The sequence below is a fragment of the Trachinotus anak genome, unplaced genomic scaffold (assembly GCF_046630095.1).
Source record: "Trachinotus anak isolate AG129_WGS33_773 ecotype Australia unplaced genomic scaffold, CSIRO_AGI_Tana_v1 ptg000026l, whole genome shotgun sequence".
NCBI classification, from domain to species: domain Eukaryota; kingdom Metazoa; phylum Chordata; class Actinopteri; order Carangiformes; family Carangidae; genus Trachinotus; species Trachinotus anak.
Window position 1 is genome coordinate 7,234,660 of NW_027273877.1, and position 18,628 is coordinate 7,253,287.

An 18,628-nucleotide genomic window follows, 5' to 3' on the forward strand; every position below is an offset into this window, starting at 1 on the left:
TCCATCTATGATGCTAAATTAAAGAGGAAATCAAGGGAAATCTTCCTTCTGTCACATAATTACATGTAGTTACACATTGGGGTATGAATGGGATCATATTTGAATACAGAAGATTCTTGTATGAGTACTTTAGATAAAAATGCTAAAAAAGATGAAATTTTTAAATACACATTTTTATCTTTCTGATAATTTGGTAATTTTCATATGTTACCAGTGTCTTTCAAGCAAAGAAAATGCACAATTTGTAAATTAAAACAACCCAAGCAAAATGAGAAATATGAACAAAATGATGAAAAAAAAAAAGTCAAAGATACCAGTGTTTCATCAACCAGAACACATCCACACAAACACCCAGTTTATACCACACAACTACCAGATTCGAAGAAGAAGCCACAAATCAATTCAAAATCATTTTCAGTGTTCACATTCAGTCAACATGTGCATCACAAGAGGAGGAGGGGGGGGTCCTCAGACCAATTAAATAAAAAGAATTTAAAACAGCCAGTCGGCTGTGTTTATTCAGCAGATGGCATTCGTGTCTGGATCCAGGCTGCGCTTTTAAATGCAATGGATTATTTCTTGAAGTTAATTCGGCACAGGCTGGACAGTGGGAGTGTTAACTGAGAGGCTGATTAGACCAGAAAGTGCACAGTTGATAATGGATAGTAAAGTTGGATGGAAGAGATATTACGGCTGCAGAAGCTAATAACCGTGAAGATGATAATTAATCTTTCTCCTGGATGAATAGAAGCTAAACATCTTTTTTTTTTTTTTTTTTTTTTTTTGTGTCTCGCTCTTGATTGAAAATACCTGCATTACATATAAAGCTGTGTTTCTGTTTGTGAGCACATGCTTTACTTTATGGATGATATAGTCCTTGACTGTCCCTTTACATCACAACAGGTTTGCCATGACATTTCATGATAAAAACACTTCAAACGAAATGCATGAAACAATCCAGTGGCCTCACATAATGATTCACACAAACACATTACCAGATGCTGAGTGTCACACAGAGACTCAGAGCATAAAACTGATCAGTTATTACAGATACGGCGGGTAGGAGAGGGAGGTGTTGGAGAGGTGTTGGTGGTAAAAATCGGTTGAGTGCTGATGAACATTTGAGCATTTCTACATGCCTGAAGGAATTCCATTAACCACTCTGATTAAAGTAATCATTGGAGCCATCGGTGCCTGTCAGATGCCATCCCTGCCCTCTCAATTACCCAGATCTCCTTGAACTCAATTGCTCACATCATCATGGCGACTGGGTGGCAGGCAGGCAGCGAGGCTGCACCGAGGACGAGGCATCACTGGCAGGGGGGCAGGTGAGGCAACATTCAAGCATATGGAAAATGTCCACCCCCTCTATCTGTCTCAATCTACAGAGGGAGGCCACATATTAGCCTCATTATCATTTACACATATTGTTGGTGTGTCCCCCAAATGCAAGTGTACAGGTTAAACAACAAGACTTGCAGCAGATAGTTGAGATTTGTAATGTCAGGAGAGTCCAGGTAGCATCAGTTGCAGCTTTGGATGTGAATTCAGCCCATTGTGGCTTAATGTGTTAAACTAACTTGTTAACATTATTGATTAAAATGCTGATTGTTTTCTTGATCAATCATGATTTTTTTATTTTTTATTTTATTGTTTTGCCAAATCTCAAACAAGACTCAGTTTCCTGTCAACAACAAATACAACTGACATTGAAACTGAAACTGAAATTTTTTTAATTGATTATCAAAATGGTTGACAATTTATTTTCTTTTGATTGACCAACTGATAAATCAGCGAACGGTTTCAGTTCTTTTGACAATCAAATGTTATACTGTAATGTTAAAGCAGTCCATTACACCAATGTCATTCTATTCCATTTACTGTACATATCCATCATCTTGGTAGCAATGTGATTAAAAAAACAAAAAACAAAAAACAAAATTAAAATATTATATTTAGTACATTTTCCATACCAAACCCTTTTTCTTGAAAATAAAACTGTACATACTTTCTTGTCAAACTGGATGTATGTGAAAACCTGGAAGATTGTTTTGAAATTACTTAACTGACAGCATAAATTAGTTGTTTCAGTAATGTGCAACACCAAAGCACAGTGTAAACTGAAAGTATGCGTGTGTCGCATCAAGCTGATTTTATTTACCATAAACACAAAAGTCTGCCAGCACCATCTGATATGTGATGAAGAACAATTTTTAGCAAAAGTCTGCTAAATCAAACCCAGAAAATGTTTAATTAGCCTGGTAGTTTCAGTCCACTGTTAGAAAATAATTGCCTCCAAGTAAAACTCCGTGTACTGAAAATAGCTGAGTGTTGAGCCAACACTCCATGCAGCTTGGGCGGGTTTCATGCGCTTCACCATTCCACATTGATTAACTCTCAAATGGTGTGAAAGCAGAAAGTGAAAGAATATTGGAAGAAATTCTGCCCACCACTGTCTCCCAACCTCCTTATCTGAAAGATGTTGGAATGTGTGTTGTGCTTTTTCTGAGCTCGGAGTTAAGAAAAAAAAAAAAAAAAAAAAAAAAAAAAAATCACCACTGTCTTCTGAACTTTCCTTGCAATGTGCAGAGCAAAGAGTGAGACTTCTGTGACAGCTACATCTGCACCTACATCACGCCTGATGTTGCATCAGCCCCACATCATATTCTGCACAATAGATTTAGCTATAAATCAGGGGTGCTCTTGTGGAGCATGAGGCAACACAATCTGAGATATTTCACCTTAAAACCTTCTCCCCTCTCCGAATACAGATGTTGACCACTGCAGAAGTCTCACTGTTTGCTTTTTTGGGGAGGGACTGTACTGAAAGAAAGCTGCATGGTAACACAAACCATATGAAAAGCTATAAATGGAAAAATCCAGGAAGTCATAATAAACTCTTTGCCCTTCCTTGCTGCTTCCATTTGTGTTACGATCTAAAGAACCCATTGGCTGATTAAAAGCATTATTTCAACTGGCAAGAGTCTCCCCCTCCCTCTCTCTCTCTGCACGCGCACACACACACACACACACACACACACACACTTCCTGCAGTAGAATGCTTCATGCACTCATTACTCTGGGACAGGGTGCTGGGTCAAAACAGTGATAAACCTCCACACTGGGAGTTGGGTGGGAGGGATGCACACATGCACACACACACACGCACGCACACACACAGTAATAACAAGCGCATTTGGAATGCATGATTCAGTGATTATGTAATTGTGCTCAAGCAGTTTTTTTTCCTCTGGAGTTCTGTGAACTTAGCCAAATCATCCTGAAAAATATAATATTCTAGGAAATTAAATAAAAGAACAGATCACCATCTGGGCCACATTTGAAACATCGTGTCTTTGCACTGAACAGGTTTCAAATGCTTTCTTCCAGCACCTCCATGAATGATTTTTCCATGTTGGCATGGGAAAAATAAATAAAAAATCCATGTCAGAGACTGTCAACAGTGTGCAGTCCCATAGGCCACCAATGCTGGGCGACTGCACACACTTCTTGGCTATGATTCACATCCCCTGCTACATGTATGACACATCCACAGCTACACTCGGTTCCAGAACTCCTCATCTCCCAAATGGTGCCTTCTGTTCTCATTCTGGGCGTCTATGAAAAGAACCGACAAAAGAAGGACGCTGATCAGGATGATTTTGATTTTCCACTTTTTTTGTCATTGAGAAAAAGCGGCTGGCAGTTCGCTAAAATGAAGTGAGAATTAATAAAATGCAGTTATACGGCAGATTTTTGCTGACAAAGGAAACCCACAGTAATGATTATTCATAATAAACAATAAAGGGATAGATTAAGGTCTCTGACATGGACTTTTGTGCCTCCTCTCCTGAGAGATCCCTGCCTGTCTCTGTAAAAGAACATTGAATTCCTAAACGGTGATGCTCGCTGCACACTGAAAATGGTGGCACAGTGCATCCTTTGCATTTTTATAGGCCTGCTTTGCATATTGGATGTTAAGTGGGTCAAATGAAGTGCAAGTTAACAAAAAAGGACCAAAAAAATATTAAAAAAAAGAAATCAAAACAAAAGACCAAACTGCTTTTTTTCAACATATTTTCTTAATATCTATTTTCTAAATGAGGAAATATGTCTAAGAGATGTTCATACATGAAACAAACCAATTAAAGGAAAAGACAGAATAAGAAATGGTTGTGACAACAGGCTCTTAATCCAGTAGCTGTATGTCTTAATCAGTGTCAAGGTTTACACCCATTGGCTTTGTCAGAATGCTAAAATAGCATTTCATTTCGAGTCAGCTCCAATGATGTTAATATAAATGACCAACTTATTACTTGCCAGGCGGCAACATGAATGCTGTTGTCATGGTATAATTGCAAAGGGACAGCCTCAGATAATGCTCATTGATTGAAACCCATTGATTCTAATTCTCAGTTAGACATTAGTTGCCCCTCTGAGAGAAGCATATTTACTGTATCTTGATTTGCTTTGACTGAGTCCAAAACATTGTCAATTCTGATCAGCCACTGTGTTGTCATTCAATTGCAAAATGAAATAATTTTCAACCCCAGAAAAACACTCTTTTCCACACTGTTTTGATGAATGATTTCATTCACTGTCTGAATGTGAAACTCAGATATTGGACCAAACCCAAACTGCCTCCTTCACATCACCACCAACAGCCTTAGTTTCCTCATAAGCACATTATATGAACCTGACATCATGTTTATTTGATGACAATAACATAGTTTGGTCAATATAGTGCAATAAGTGCAAAGCAATCAAAACAAATAAAATTGATAAGGGATAGAGAATCTGCGAATGCTTGTATAAAAATAGGTGTTACATTGATTAAAATATCAGTATTACACAACATAATTAATACTTCAAATATCATTTATGAATTTTGTTTTTGATAACATATCAATTCTACATATTAAGAATGAATACCCATATTCATTTTTAATATAATAATCTCCTTTATGAGAGCTCATTGAAGGCTAACTCGCCTTCCATTTCCAAAAAGTGCAGAAAGCATACAAAGACACTTTTTTTTTTTTTTCTCATCTTCTTCAAATGACGCAGTCTTTTTTGAACATTGGGGGTGTGCCACTTTCAAAAAAAGCCACTTTTACAATGCAGAGCTACAGTAAATGAAACTACAAACATAAGCCTTTCCAGAGGATCATGGAGTATGATGACACAGGTAATATTGATGTAGAATCAAAAGTTTTGAAAAGACATGGCAGATTATATCAATAAATACTTACTTACAGACTACAGCAGAAAATAGTCCTACACAGTTTTGATGATCTGCTGTACAGTGTTTTTGTCCAGGAGTGATTTTATAAACATTTCTTTTCTGATTCACAATATACCTTATGTATGGTTATATTCCTGAAAATGAAGTTGGGTAAGATTTACCTGTACACTTACATTTTGTGTGTTATTCGATCTTCACCATAGAAAAATAGATTTTGCATCATCAGTTAAGTAGAGCAATTTTGTTCATCCATGTTTCAGAAAGCTGTATCCATTCCTGTAATGTCATGTTTCAGAAATAAGAATAAGATTGTTCGGCACACCCCATTTCAACTCCTTCGCTTTTGCTTGTTTGTATCGTGCCAAGGCACCCTATGAACTGAGCCACTGTTTCAAGGAGGGTCAAGAGAGAAAATGCTTCATTACATTAATGATTCTGTTGCTCAGAACTGGCTAAAGGTGGTCTGTTTCTCAAGAACTTCGAGGTAATCGGGCTCAGACTGCAGTTTAGCTTTTAGCTCCAAATACTCATTTCTGTTGGGCTCAACATAAACAGTACTGGGTGCTGTGCCATAGAGCACTGTTTCTCTTATCCTCTCCGGGTGCAAGAACTGACGTCTGACATCAAAATTTGGGTTGTATGTATACGACACAGGCCCTGTGTACTTGTACTCTAAATTGGCACCTGCTGGGATTGATGGGATGGACTGATGGGGAGACTGCTTATCAGGCTCAAGGATGCCTCGGAAGAAATGGTCTGCATCCTGGACAGGGGAGGGGTTTTCACGTGGCTCGATGGTGCTAACACTGTACGTAGGGCTCCTCATCGTACTGCTATCCCTCTCCTCATCCGGGGTACTCCTGTATGTGACCTTGAGCTCATGGAGGTCACGGTAATCCTCCACTGTGTTTCCTTCCCGTGACCTGTAAATGGGGTTTTTGCACATATGACCCATGGGATGGGGAATATACTCATAGACGTGACCAGCTGGGGCTTTAACTTTAGGGCCAGAGCGGTTGCTGTAGAGGCTGTACTGCAAGTTAAAAGAGCTGACGTCTGAATTGTTGGTGCTAGTGCGGTCACTCTGTGACTTTTTGCGCTTTTTCATCACTACAACAAACAGCCCTGCGGCCACAAAGACAGACATGATGAAAACGAGCAGGAGGCTGAGGATGAGGACAGAGAGGGGGACAGTGCTGCTTTGGGTGTTGAACTTCTGTGGAGCGGCTGTAGTGACGACCCGGTCATCCATGGGCTCGTCCGTAGGGGGAGTTGGAGAGACATAAGCATCAGAGTAATCTGGGCAAAGCTGCTCAGACTGGATCGAGCGTACGTCCATCCCTGTGTGGCGTTTGGGTGTCTCACATACGACCTCGTTAACTACAGTGCCTGCGCTTAGTTGCTCCAGCCATATCTTCATCCCCACTATGTCACAGGAGCAGTCCCAGGGGTTTTCAAACAGATCTATCTGCAACAGCAGCTTAAGCTGATCTAAAACACCACTCACAGGCAGGTTTTGGAAATAGTTGTTGCGCAGATTAAGCCTAGACAGGGAGAGGCTGGAAAAGATGCCCACGGGTAAAGTTTTCAGCAGGTTATTGTTGAGGAAAAGCAGCTGGAGATTAGGGAGGTAGCGGAAAGTGCCCGCATCGACCTCCTTGATTTTGTTGTACTCTAAATAAAGATACTGCAAGTTCTGCAAACCAAAAAACATTTCTCCTGTAAGCCTGTCCATGAGATTACCATTTAAATACAGCCTACGCAGGTTGGTTAAATCCCCAAAAGCCCGGTCGTGGATCAGCGTTATCCTGTTGTTTCCCAGGTGAAGCAAATCCAATCCAGTGGCATCCACAAAATCTGATCTCCGTACCACAGGGATGTAATTTCCAGTGAGATACATTTTTTTAGGGTTGTATGGCTTGGGTTTTAGATCAGAAATGCTTTCAATCTTTCTCTCTTGGCAGTTGACATTTAGCCCAATTTCAGATATCTGCAGATTACATGTGCAGGCAGTGGGGCAGTCCAAAGGCACGGGAGATTTGGTCTGAAAAGCAATAATGGGGCCATAGTTGTAAGGGTTACCGCCTGGTATTCGGGAGGTGGGCTTTAACCTAGTTCTGTTAAATTGCCGTGTGCCCTTGGTAGGCCTAGAAGAGGACCTAAAAACAGCGGAGGAGGTGGCAGAGGCTGTGACAGCAGCAGGTGTGGTCTGGTAATATCCATTGGTGCTGCTAGGGGGTGCAGGCCTGACCGTATCATCTGGGGGTCTTCTTGGGCAGAGTTCCTGCTTGGACACCTCATCCAGGTCCCTTCCATGGAGCCTGAACGGTGTCTCGCACACCACTTCTCCCACCAGAGCTGTGTAAGCTATACTCTCCAGCCAAGCCTTCAGAGCAATGAGCTCACAGGAGCAATTCCACGGGTTTTCCTCCAGTTGTAATTCCACAACTTTGTCCATGTGCTCCAGGAGGCCGATGTAGGGGAACATTTTTAACCGGTTCCCCCTCAGGTCCAAGTGCGTAAGGGGAACATTCCGGAAGATATTCGGAGGCAGGGCAGAGAGTAGGTTGTCATTCAAAATCATCACTGTTAGTTGGTGTAGTTTGCTCAAGGCATTGGATTCTATATTGGTGATGTAATTATAATCAATCTGTAGGTATTCCAAACTCTCCAGTCCTGCAAAGGTGTCATCCCTCAGAACTTCAATCTTGTTGTTATTCAGGTGCAACCTTTTTAATCCCTGGAGTCCGTTGAAGGCACCAGACTCTATCTCCGAGATATCATTGTTCCCCAAGTGCAGGATGGTCACCCCAGTGTAATTGATGAAATCATTGACTGACAGCTTCTTCAGGAGATTCCCTGTCAAGAGGAGGTGGTACATGGAGAAATGGACGGGGCTGATCTCTGTCAGTCTGATGATCCCCCGGTTCTCGCAGCTCACCGTCAGGATCCCTTCCTTCTCCTCGCATGTGCACAGATTTCGACAGATCTCCCCATAATTGTCATACATCTCGACCAGCCTCAGAGATGATGCAATCAGAAGGATTATTTTTAGGATCCAGATATGCATTTTTCCTGGGAGAGGATGCCCCAGCTCACTCAAGTGCGGTACCAGTATGAGGTGTCATCTAAGGAGGAAAAGAAAAGGACGGGTTCTGTTTTACATGGCATGGAAATTACATATGTGAAAACATGTAAAGTATTTACAAAAATGTGTTAATATATAATTGTATATATGGTAAAGGACCCCTAGAAGAGCCGACTCCCTGAAGCACAGATATTAGGCAATCATAACAAACACACACACACACACACACACACACACACACACACACTCACAAGCAAAAACAAGTAGGCCTATTAATGTTTGTTCATTATGCAGATGTGTCAGGTCGGCAGTATTTTTTTTTTGTTTGGTTTTTTTTTTTTTTTTTTTTTTTTGAGGGTGTCAGAAAACAAGCGACCCAGATAAATCTTTAATAACCGCACACTTAAATGTATGTAATCCAGTTGATAACACAACTACCCGCGGTGGATGGCCACTGCGCATTTTTGATAGCTCGCCTGAATTCCAATCCATCTTGGGAGGGGGAAAAAAAGGCTTCGCCATCCACCGCGTCCAGACTGATAGATCTGGTCATTTACTAATTCAATCCCCTGAGAATTTAGACACACACACACACAAAAAACCTTTCTGTCACGATATCTCAACCCACATCGCTTTGTCTAATGGATCGTGTGGCATCTTGTTTTTTTTTTTTTTTTTGTTGTTGTTGTTTTTTTCTTCACGATTCAATCTTTCCCCCAAACTAACATTAAAATCTCGAAGATGAACTCCTAACTCCTACCCACACAGATTTCCCACTCACCCCGCATACCCGACGACTTGGCAACAGTGGGGAAACTGTCGGATCCCTTCTCTCCAGCTCCGTCCAAACAACATGAGGACGGGGGATTTATTCGCCTGCTATGATTAAAACGATCCTGGGCAAAATATATAAAAAAGAAAAAAGAATAAAAAAAAAAAAAAAAAGGAATTCGACTCTCATAAACGAATCGGCTGCGAGAAGCAGTCAATGTCCATCTTTAAATCCGGCCTGTGATAGAAAATGTGAGTATCAGCCTACAAGGCGACAGTCGCAGCCCTTCTTCTGCCCACGGGCGAAAAAAAGAAACGAGAGGAGTTGATCAAAGGCAAATGAGCAAGTGCGGCTGATCTCATCGCGGATCTCTGATCGAAATTGCATTTTGACTGGGAGTAAATAATTCTATAATCAAGTATACTGTATGGCATCTGCTATATAGAAGGTTACAGATCTCTCTCCCCCTCTCCCTTTCTCTCCTTCTCTCCCTCTCTCTCTCTCTCTCTCTCTCTCTCTCTCTCTCTCTCCGTGAAAGACGCGTGAGCGCGCGTACACGCACACACACACACATTTGGTCTGTGTGCGCTCCTCTTCAAAAAGAACACAAAAAGCCTACACATCGACCCAGTAAGTCTCCCCAAATATGCGCATTTCAACATACAGGGGAGATTCTCGCCCTGTGTGCTCGCTGTGTATGAGTGGTGCATCCACTTCCATCTCATCCCTCATATTCCTCACATTTGACTTTATGATCATAACCTCAAGAAGAAGCCTCTGGTGGTAATATGGATAACTTGAAAGCCTGTGCCTGTGCAGAGGCAGCAGGCTGTTATTTGGAACGAATAAAAGTGTGATGATGTCTGTGAGCATAAAAATGCAGGCTCTATGCTTGTTATTGCCATAGCAGCCGCAGACACCTTGCTTAACAGCATCTTAAAATCCGGATCAACTTCGCCAGTGCAACTGGGGTGGAAGCGGAGATTTCAGCACCATGGACAGATCCCCAAAATGTTAAAGCGTGCACCGCCTCAGCGCAGACGAGCAACAGAGAAAGAGAGAGGGAAAAATGATTGTCCGCTTACCGTGCTGATCCCGGTAAACGCCAAAGCATCCCGACAATCACGGCTGTGCCCCTTCTTTTTTCTCCAACCTCTGTGAAAACATGGGTTTCGTGATTTCACCGTCCGCTTTTCGGTCGGCTGTAAATAAATAAAAAAAAAAAAAAAAAAAAAAAAAAAAGAATCCTTAGAGTCAAGTCTCCACGGTGTTTAGCTCCATAAACCAGGCATGGAAGAGCACATACAGTCTCATTCACGCCAACAACGTGACAGCCAGCGCGGCAAAACGGGCTCCTGTATTCTTCCAGCGGCGACTGAAATTAGCAGTGTCATCTCGGAAAAAGAGCCAAAACCAAAGTTCGAACATGGCAAAGAAATTGGTGCGAATGAAAACGCGGTAATCCCACATCAGGCGAGACTTGCCGCATGCATTTTAACTGTGACTTTCATCCATGCGCACTGAGGAAGCGGAGGAGAGAGGCACGAATCCCCTTGTCTGCTGCCAGTGGTGCGGCTGGTACCAGTTTATGTATAGATCTGCCCAAGGTCTCTTTATTTCAGTTGGCAGACCGTTCAAATCGACCGGAGATCAGTGGATGTGTTCCTCCAGCGTAGGGATGCAGGAACCCGATCCCCCCTTTCCTCCAGTCCCGCATAGGTCATGAGATATCCTATGTACACAAGCTTTATCTTCCCACCAACGTTTCAACTAGTGGAACTTGATCTTGGTTGGTGCAAACCAGTGCATCCCCCTACAGCGACGGACGTATTATGAAACAATTACCATGGTATGACAGCCCGGAATCACTCGTAAAAACGCATAAATCCCTCAATCTCAGGACTGTCACAACGCGGGAATGAAAAGCAATTTAATGCGTGCAATACTCTTTAAGGGGGTATGGTAATGTGGAGGAGGTGGGGTGGGGAGGAGAGAGTGATAGAGGAGGAGGGAGGGGGGGCTGGGAGAGAGGAGGGAGGCTGGAAGAAGACCCGCAGAGGGCAGCACAATGATGAAAAAGGCATCTTGGCCGGCTTGCATTCTCAGGCTGCACTTTGTAAATCAGTGTTTTTAATTCAGCAGCCGCAGCAGCAGCAGCCATTTGATTTGTCACCAGGCATGGGCCATCTTATTTCCACGCTTTTCAAAGTCACAACTGGACACGTCAAGCTTTTTCCTTTATTATTATTATTATAATGATGATATAATTCTTTCAGCTCTTCTCAAGGAGCCTTTGATTCCCTTGAAGAGACGTAGGAAGCAGATGTGTATTGGCCTGACACTCGTCCTGGATTCATCATGTCTCTTCATTATTCATTCTGGAAAGATATTCCTCCAGACAGCCTTCAGATGATTGCAGAAAGCCAGGCACTGCTGGAATACATTTACTTATTAGCAGCACATTGTTCACATCCCCTCTCTCAGTGGGGTGATGCTTGGCTGTTTGAATACCATCTTTCACAATGTGCTTTTCAAAACAATCATCCATTTATCATCATAACTCATATGAATTACCTTTAACCTATTTCTAACTTAGCAGAGTGGGTATTAAAGTTGCATTAGGACAGATAAGGTCAAGCAAACATTCATTCCTTCACCTTATATCTCTTGAGTGCATGGATTAAGCCTATAGTCCCAGAAAACAGAAATTTACAAGAGATCTGCTTTGAAAGAAATGAATTTACTCTAGGATTAGGCTTAATCCAGTTTTGCACCAAATACTCTAGCCTACTAATGCTGCCATGTTGCTGTAAGCGCTCTGTATTTTACCAGATCGTGGCTTATTTGCCCCTTGTTGAAAAAGCAAATCAAGTCAAAGCCACAGCTGCCCTCTTACCCTCTTGCTGTGGGACAAGAAACTTTAGAAGCACTTAACTAAAGCCTGAACAGAAAATCGAATTAAATCTAGCATATGGTGGGCCGCCATGTCCAAAGAGATTTCCCACTTAGTCAGTATTGTGTGGTAATAAGTCAACTCTTATGCTCTCTTTAGCATGCAGGAAGCGACAATAAGCGGATGTGGCATCTGTGCCGCCTTTCCGAAATTAGCCATGGAGTTGCATTGAATTATCTTAAAGTCTGTAGCTCTGTAATCGCATTAACAGTGGGCTATCCTGTGGGGATGGACAAATCAGTATCTATGGCACCCCGGCTGGAATACAGCAATGGAGAAACTAATGTAGCAGGGTGTTTGCTCCCTCCCTCTGGAGGGAACTGTGGCTGGTTCCCCTGAGAGGCATCGTGGCATCAAAGAGAGGAGAGTAGCTGTCCTAAATCATTCTTTACCTTAAATGACTTTGTACATTGCTGATGGGAGAGGTAGATACCCTTGATAAAGCAGCGCCTGGATGATGATGACGGTGGGGTGTGTTTGGGCAAGTTTCAGCAGATCTAACTTTGTTGTCTCTAAGTTCTGCTTCACACTGGTGTGTGTCTGGGAATGTTCCCATGTGACGCCACATACTTGCATGTACACACAAATGCATGTTTGACTGTGTGTGCCCGAGCATGAAGCTCTCCTTCACAAAGGCTAATAGGTTCATTCAAACATGAAAGCTATTATCATATATCAGCTGCATAAAAGACATTATATTATAATCATGTCTGGGACAAATGTTTAAGTAATTAGATGTAAATGAAAGTTCACGCTATGGTGAGTTTAACATGTATCGTTTCCATGAATCCTACTTAATATTTTTTAACCTTACCATGAACATAATAGATATTAAGGTAATGTTTACCACAAGTACCTAAGCTAGGATCAAAAAGTAGAAATCCATTCACTTATTTTTTAATTTCTATGTTTAATTTGGCTTACGTTTGCTGGCATATTGGCTTGGTTTGGTACTGTTGGCACAGCAACTGCTGATGTGACTGTGCCAGACAAGCACTATGAATCAGAACAAAGGTTTTGTCCAGGTACTGCAATTAAAGTAAGCTCCATCTTCACATAATATGCTTTCCAGGAATCAAGAATGAACTTTTTGTTCCTGTTTGACACTGACAAGTCCATGTGAAAAGTCACTCAAAGCAGAGTAGCACACAACGATCATGAACTTTTTTCAACAATTCGCGCACTTCAGTCTTAATATGCTGATGTGAAATTAGTTATGATGGTGTTCTTATCCAAATTGGGATTTTTAGACTCAGTTGTCTGTGATATCAAAGAAAAAGCCTTCTGGTAGACAGGCCATGAGCCAAAAGCAGTGGGAAGTGGAAATAATTAAAGTGTCTAAAGGAAAACATCTCAGTGGGGATATATAATAACAACACTGCACCATTGGTTGTTTCTGTAATTTTTTTTTTGACAATGGTATATTTAGAATTAATCTTCCAGAAAATATGTTTAATTTTATAGCTCTGCTTGATGAATGGAGTTCAGTGAGGGGGTTAGTGTGCTAACTTGCGGTAAGTCCAGGTGGATAAATGTGCACTCAATAAGCTGGACCTTTATCCATGTATGAAATCAGCTTGATGAGCTAGCAAACCAGTCAAAACCAATATAATCTTATTATATTTGGAGCCAGATTATCAAAGATTTAGCAATAGGTACTGCCATCATGTGGGTAAATCTGAGACCACTTTCTCATTCATTTCAATATACAATATATCTGGTAAGAAAAATATCTGGTAAGAAGAGCCCTTTGGAATTACCTGGTTTCCTGTATTGATTGGTCATAAAATGTGAACATGATGTAGAAAAACAGTGTCCCTAAGCTAATATCATGCAAACAACTGCAATCTCTCGTGTCTTTATTGAACACAACCATTAAACATTCATAGCAGTGGTGGGAAAGGTAAGTGAACCCTTGGATTTAATAACTGATCGAACCTCCTTTGGCACCAATAACCTCAAACAAGCTCTTCCGGAAGTTGCACAATGAAGAGGAATTTTATCAATTCTCCCTTAAGAACTGTTTCAGCTCAGCCACATTCTTAGGATATCTGGTGTGAGCTGCTTTCTTTAGGTGATTTCATAGCACCTCTACTGGGTTAAGGTTTGAGCTCTGACTGGGCCCCGCCAGAAGGTCATTTTGTAGTTTGGGGTTATTGCTCTGCTGTATCACCCAGCTTATACTGAACTTCCATAGGTGGACAGCCACCCTGATATTAAACTATAAGATACCTCATTAAAGTTGGGAATTCATTTTTCCCTTAAAGATGTTGAGATGTCCAGACCCAAAGGCAGCAAAGCCCCAAATCATGATGCTCATGCCACCTTTGAAATTATGTTTTCATGTCCTTTTAACAACATACTTTTCAAACAATTCCACTTTAGTTTCATCAGTCAACAAAACATTTTCCCGGTAGGGTTGTTACTGAGCATTCTGCATTTGGCAGTCATCTTAGCTGGGTGCCCGCTTCTAGGGAGAGCAGCCAGAGAACTAAATCATCTCCTTTTACAGATAGTAAAAGGAGATAGTAACTGTGAACAGATGAATATCGAAACTCTTTGAGATGACTTTGTGACCCTTCCAGCTTCATGCAAATCAACTATTCTCGATGGTGAAAGCTCACTCGCGAGGCATGGTTCACGTCAGCAGAGGGTTCTTGTGAATAACAAATTCAAAATGTGCTTTGTCCATTGTGCTTTTGCTAATGCTAGTAGCTGAGGCATTCACACACTTTTTCCTAGCCTACACTGAATGTTTGAATGATATTTTCAATATGTAAAAGAACAGTACAGGCTGCATGTTTTAATTAAGAGCCTTCACTGATGGACGGAACATGGTAAGGAAGACACAAGTTTTTACAGACATCCACTGCAGTAATATGTATGAAGGCAAAAAAAAAAAAAAAAAAAAAAAAAAATCACACTACATCACAGTTCAGTCAATTCAGGTCAGTCTATTCTCATCTCATGTGACCATAATCTGGTGTTCCTCTCCTTCACCGTCCCTGGGTCTCAAACAGAGCTGCTGCATAATGCTGTCATATATAGAGGCAGCAACAACCTGCACAGGTGTGCTGATGGCAGGCGATACCATGTTTAACTGGGTCATGGGTTATGTTACCCAATAAATGAAATTGTGGTGAGGTTTTGGGATTTATTTAAGTTATTTAACTGGGAAACTGTGCTGTCTTTAATGAGTTATGTTTGTTTAATCCCAAATGGCATTAGAGTTGCAGACTGTGTGAAATACAAGATAATTGATTCAATCAGTTATTGGTTGGTGTAGGGGTAGGGGCTGAGCAGTTACAAGCCTCTGGCCAACAAGACTCTCTTTCTTAGATGGTTGAACCACAGTTTTTTGTAACATATGTTATTAGTTAAAATATAGATTGTATTTGTCCATAATTGTTACTTGATTATATTTTAGAAATAATCAATATATAAATGGAAATAATTCCAAAAGATTCATTTACCTTTTCTTGCCACTGTATATGATAACAATACTAAGTAAAGCTACAATTTAAGGCTTGAGTTACCTCTACTTTTTTTATTTTTACCTAATATTGTTTCTAAATCTTAAAACTTGAGCCTATCACCATGCAGGAGGTGTGCTGAAAATTCTGACTGCCTTATTAGAAGGCAAATTCTTTTGTCAGCAGAGAGCTTGACATGCATTGTGCTACGATTAACTTGTGAGGTCTCATCTGGCTTGTGTGTCCAGAGGCCAATTGGTGCTGCTAGCAATTTCCGTCATAACCCAGTAGGTCTACAACAGGTCTTCAGGGCCAGGATCCATTCAAAATGATTATAATATGGAATTAGAAAACAATTTTAGCTTGACAGTACAATCCAACTGACACCTCTTCTGTGTTGATAACAAGATGCAGTGAAGAATTATAGGAAATTTCTCAGGGAGAAATTGCTCTACATAAACAATGACTAAACCCTGGAAGCCCTATTTGGCCCTGTAATGGACTGAAGGCTAATGAGACAACCAAGGATGGATCGCAAAGGGAAAGTGAAAGCGTTCTATTGCTCTGTGCTGGTGTCACTCCACCAATCACGCCTCTAAATTGAGTCGGTCCTTGCAGTGCCACATTTAATACAACTATCATAAAAGCAAATATAATACACACTAATGAGCTGTATTTCATTTTGACAACTAAATTTAGCATGTACACATAAATATTAACGCTAATAATCTGTGACTTACCCGCAGAATGCCTCCCTGCAGAGTAATACATAATGGTGACTGAACCTACTCAAACTTTCGGCAGTTCTTGAAAGCTGCATGCTCTGGTTTTATAGGAGGTGAGACATCCCAAACAGCAGTTTGTCTGGGATAAATAGAAGTGGAAGTGAGTAGATATCATCATCACCAACTCTCACCATGTGTGAACAAAGAGTATCGCCACTAGAAAGTCAGGTTACTCCAGCAAAACAGACAATAGAAAGGTTGTTTATGAAAATACAATTCTGGAAAAACTGGACTGGTTTAATATTAATTTTGCTTCACTTACCTTAAACTGTAAATGACCAAGCTGCAGTCAAGCAGGTCAGTTTCCAGCAGCCCTCTAAGTGTATACAGCAAGTTACAAGAACATTTATCAGATCCCTGCAGAATAAAATGCTATTTATTAGCCTAATCTGTCCAACTTTTACTACATCACCATTAAATTTGGTTTAACTGATGTTCTGTGGTAGATCATAGGGTATTAAAATGTCATATATATTATGTTTATTCCTTAAAAGTGATTTAGCATTGCACTTCTATTACATTGTCAGGCTTACGATGGACAGTTTAACAAAAAAGAATCAAAATCTATGCAGCAGAACTAAAGATATCATATACTTCTTTCCACATTTTATGAAACTTTTTTAACATATGCAATATTCTCCAAGACCTTGATGTGTAAAATCATTGGAGTTCCCCTTTGACCCTAATATTTAATGCATTCCTTTCATATATATATATATATATATATATATATATATATATATATATATATATATATATATATATATATATATATATATATACACACATACATAATTTAATGTAAGGATGCTGTTCACCTCGGACTCCTTCACTGCTTGAAATAAAGGAATTCAGGACATCAATAGTCCAGCCACAAGTTTCCTTCACTGAGACATCAGCCATAATTAGAGAGTAAGGGTTAGATATTTTGTAATTGTTTTGAGCTTCACAATAATTAAATGCCAAAGTTCTGTTATTGAATCTGTATTATCTGGACACATCAGTTACATTCATTTTGTTAACAGATGTTTTTATTTTAGAAAATAGGACTAATCCAAATTCAGAAAAACAAAAGATAAAACATAATATTGTTGGTCTTATATCTGATTCTGCACAGATATAGTTAATCTTAAACCTTGCAAACCTCTAACCTGAACCAATAATGATGAAGACACCATTTCCTATAGGACCTTTTTATTCTGGTCAAATATATTTACTTGTATAAGAAAGCAATATGATTGCATATGACTTTATTTAGTTTTTTTGCATTAATGCCATCATGACAATTGATATCCATGCCATTTACTTTTGACATGATGCTACCTGTTGATGGCACGGCCTCTAATCAAAAGCACCGGAGCTAAAGCCTGTGCATTCATCACAGCTCCAGATGATGTAGAGCTCTGGTGTGAGTTCCCACAAAAGAACGGGAGCACAGCTGCTCTGACAGCCATGATTGATGGTCAAAGCAAGCTGGGAGGGTGAGGGGGGTAGCCCTTCCCTTTGTTTTTCCCCGTGACTTGGCTCGAGCTGGCACAAGCGAGGTAATTTAAAAATGTCGAATCGGTAACATGTGAACTTAACCAGGGGCTTTAATGAAACGAGCTGCTGACAATGCGATAAGTGCATCCTCACAGTATCAGGATTGACTTATTAGCTGCCTGCACAGGGGAACAAAAGCAGCGAACCATAACCAAGTCAAGCCCATTCATTTGACTGTAGTCAGTGAGCATGAAGGCTTTTAAGGTTATGAGTGCACTTTAGGGCGTAAATGCACTGGCAACAAAGTATGCCTTTGTAAGTTTAACTAACCAGTCTGTCAGTTAATCATTTTGTCAAGAAATCAATCATGAGCAAGCTCAAGCTATGTCAGTGCTTTTAAGATTATTTAGATCCACTATCAGAGGATGGACACAAGGAAAACATGATGTGTATAAATTAGCTTGGATTTCCAGTCTACCAAATACATTTTAAACACTTAAAAACACTGACAATACATTGCTGGTCTGTCTAAAAAAAACTACTTGGGACCAGGTCATTTGTAAGTTGCAGTGACAAACAAAGCAAGCTGGACAATATCGCCACAAAGTACATCGATATAGCTGAAATTTGAATCAGAGCAAAGCAAGGACATCACGGCGTGCAGAGGAAATAGTCTCTATAAAGCTAGGAAGGCAACATGGCAATGAAATTCTGATGTGGGTAGAAAATATTTTCAGATTGTGGCTCGACAGGGGGTTCCGCATCATCCATGTGCATAAACTCAAAAAGGGCTGGGAATCTATCTTTTCAAACTACTTCTGTAAAGTTGT

At 40.5% G+C, this 18,628-nt stretch overlaps 1 protein-coding gene across 2 annotated transcripts; it reads right to left on the bottom strand.

Moving 5' to 3' along the window:
• Positions 1–304: 304 nt before the first annotated feature.
• LOC139609828 (SLIT and NTRK-like protein 5) lies at positions 305–11,056 on the bottom strand. 2 transcript variants are annotated; one of them, XM_071464821.1, is made up of 2 exons: positions 10,191–11,056; positions 305–8,373 (listed from the first exon to the last, which is right to left on the bottom strand). In XM_071464821.1, exon 2 carries the CDS (start codon positions 8,313–8,315, stop codon positions 5,688–5,690), a length of 2,628 nt encoding a protein of 875 aa, XP_071320922.1. In that variant the 5' UTR covers positions 8,316–8,373; positions 10,191–11,056; the 3' UTR covers positions 305–5,687. The 2 variants fall into 2 exon arrangements, with proteins under 2 accessions (XP_071320922.1, XP_071320923.1); XM_071464822.1 differs by having other exon boundaries at positions 9,115–11,056.
• Between the last annotated feature and the right edge of the window lie 7,572 nt (positions 11,057–18,628).

Bases quoted from the DNA above. Each gene is read 5' to 3' on its own strand.
- LOC139609828 (XM_071464821.1), bottom strand. From the start codon at position 8,315: ATGCATATCTGGATCCTAAAAATAATCCTTCTGATTGCATCATCTCTG.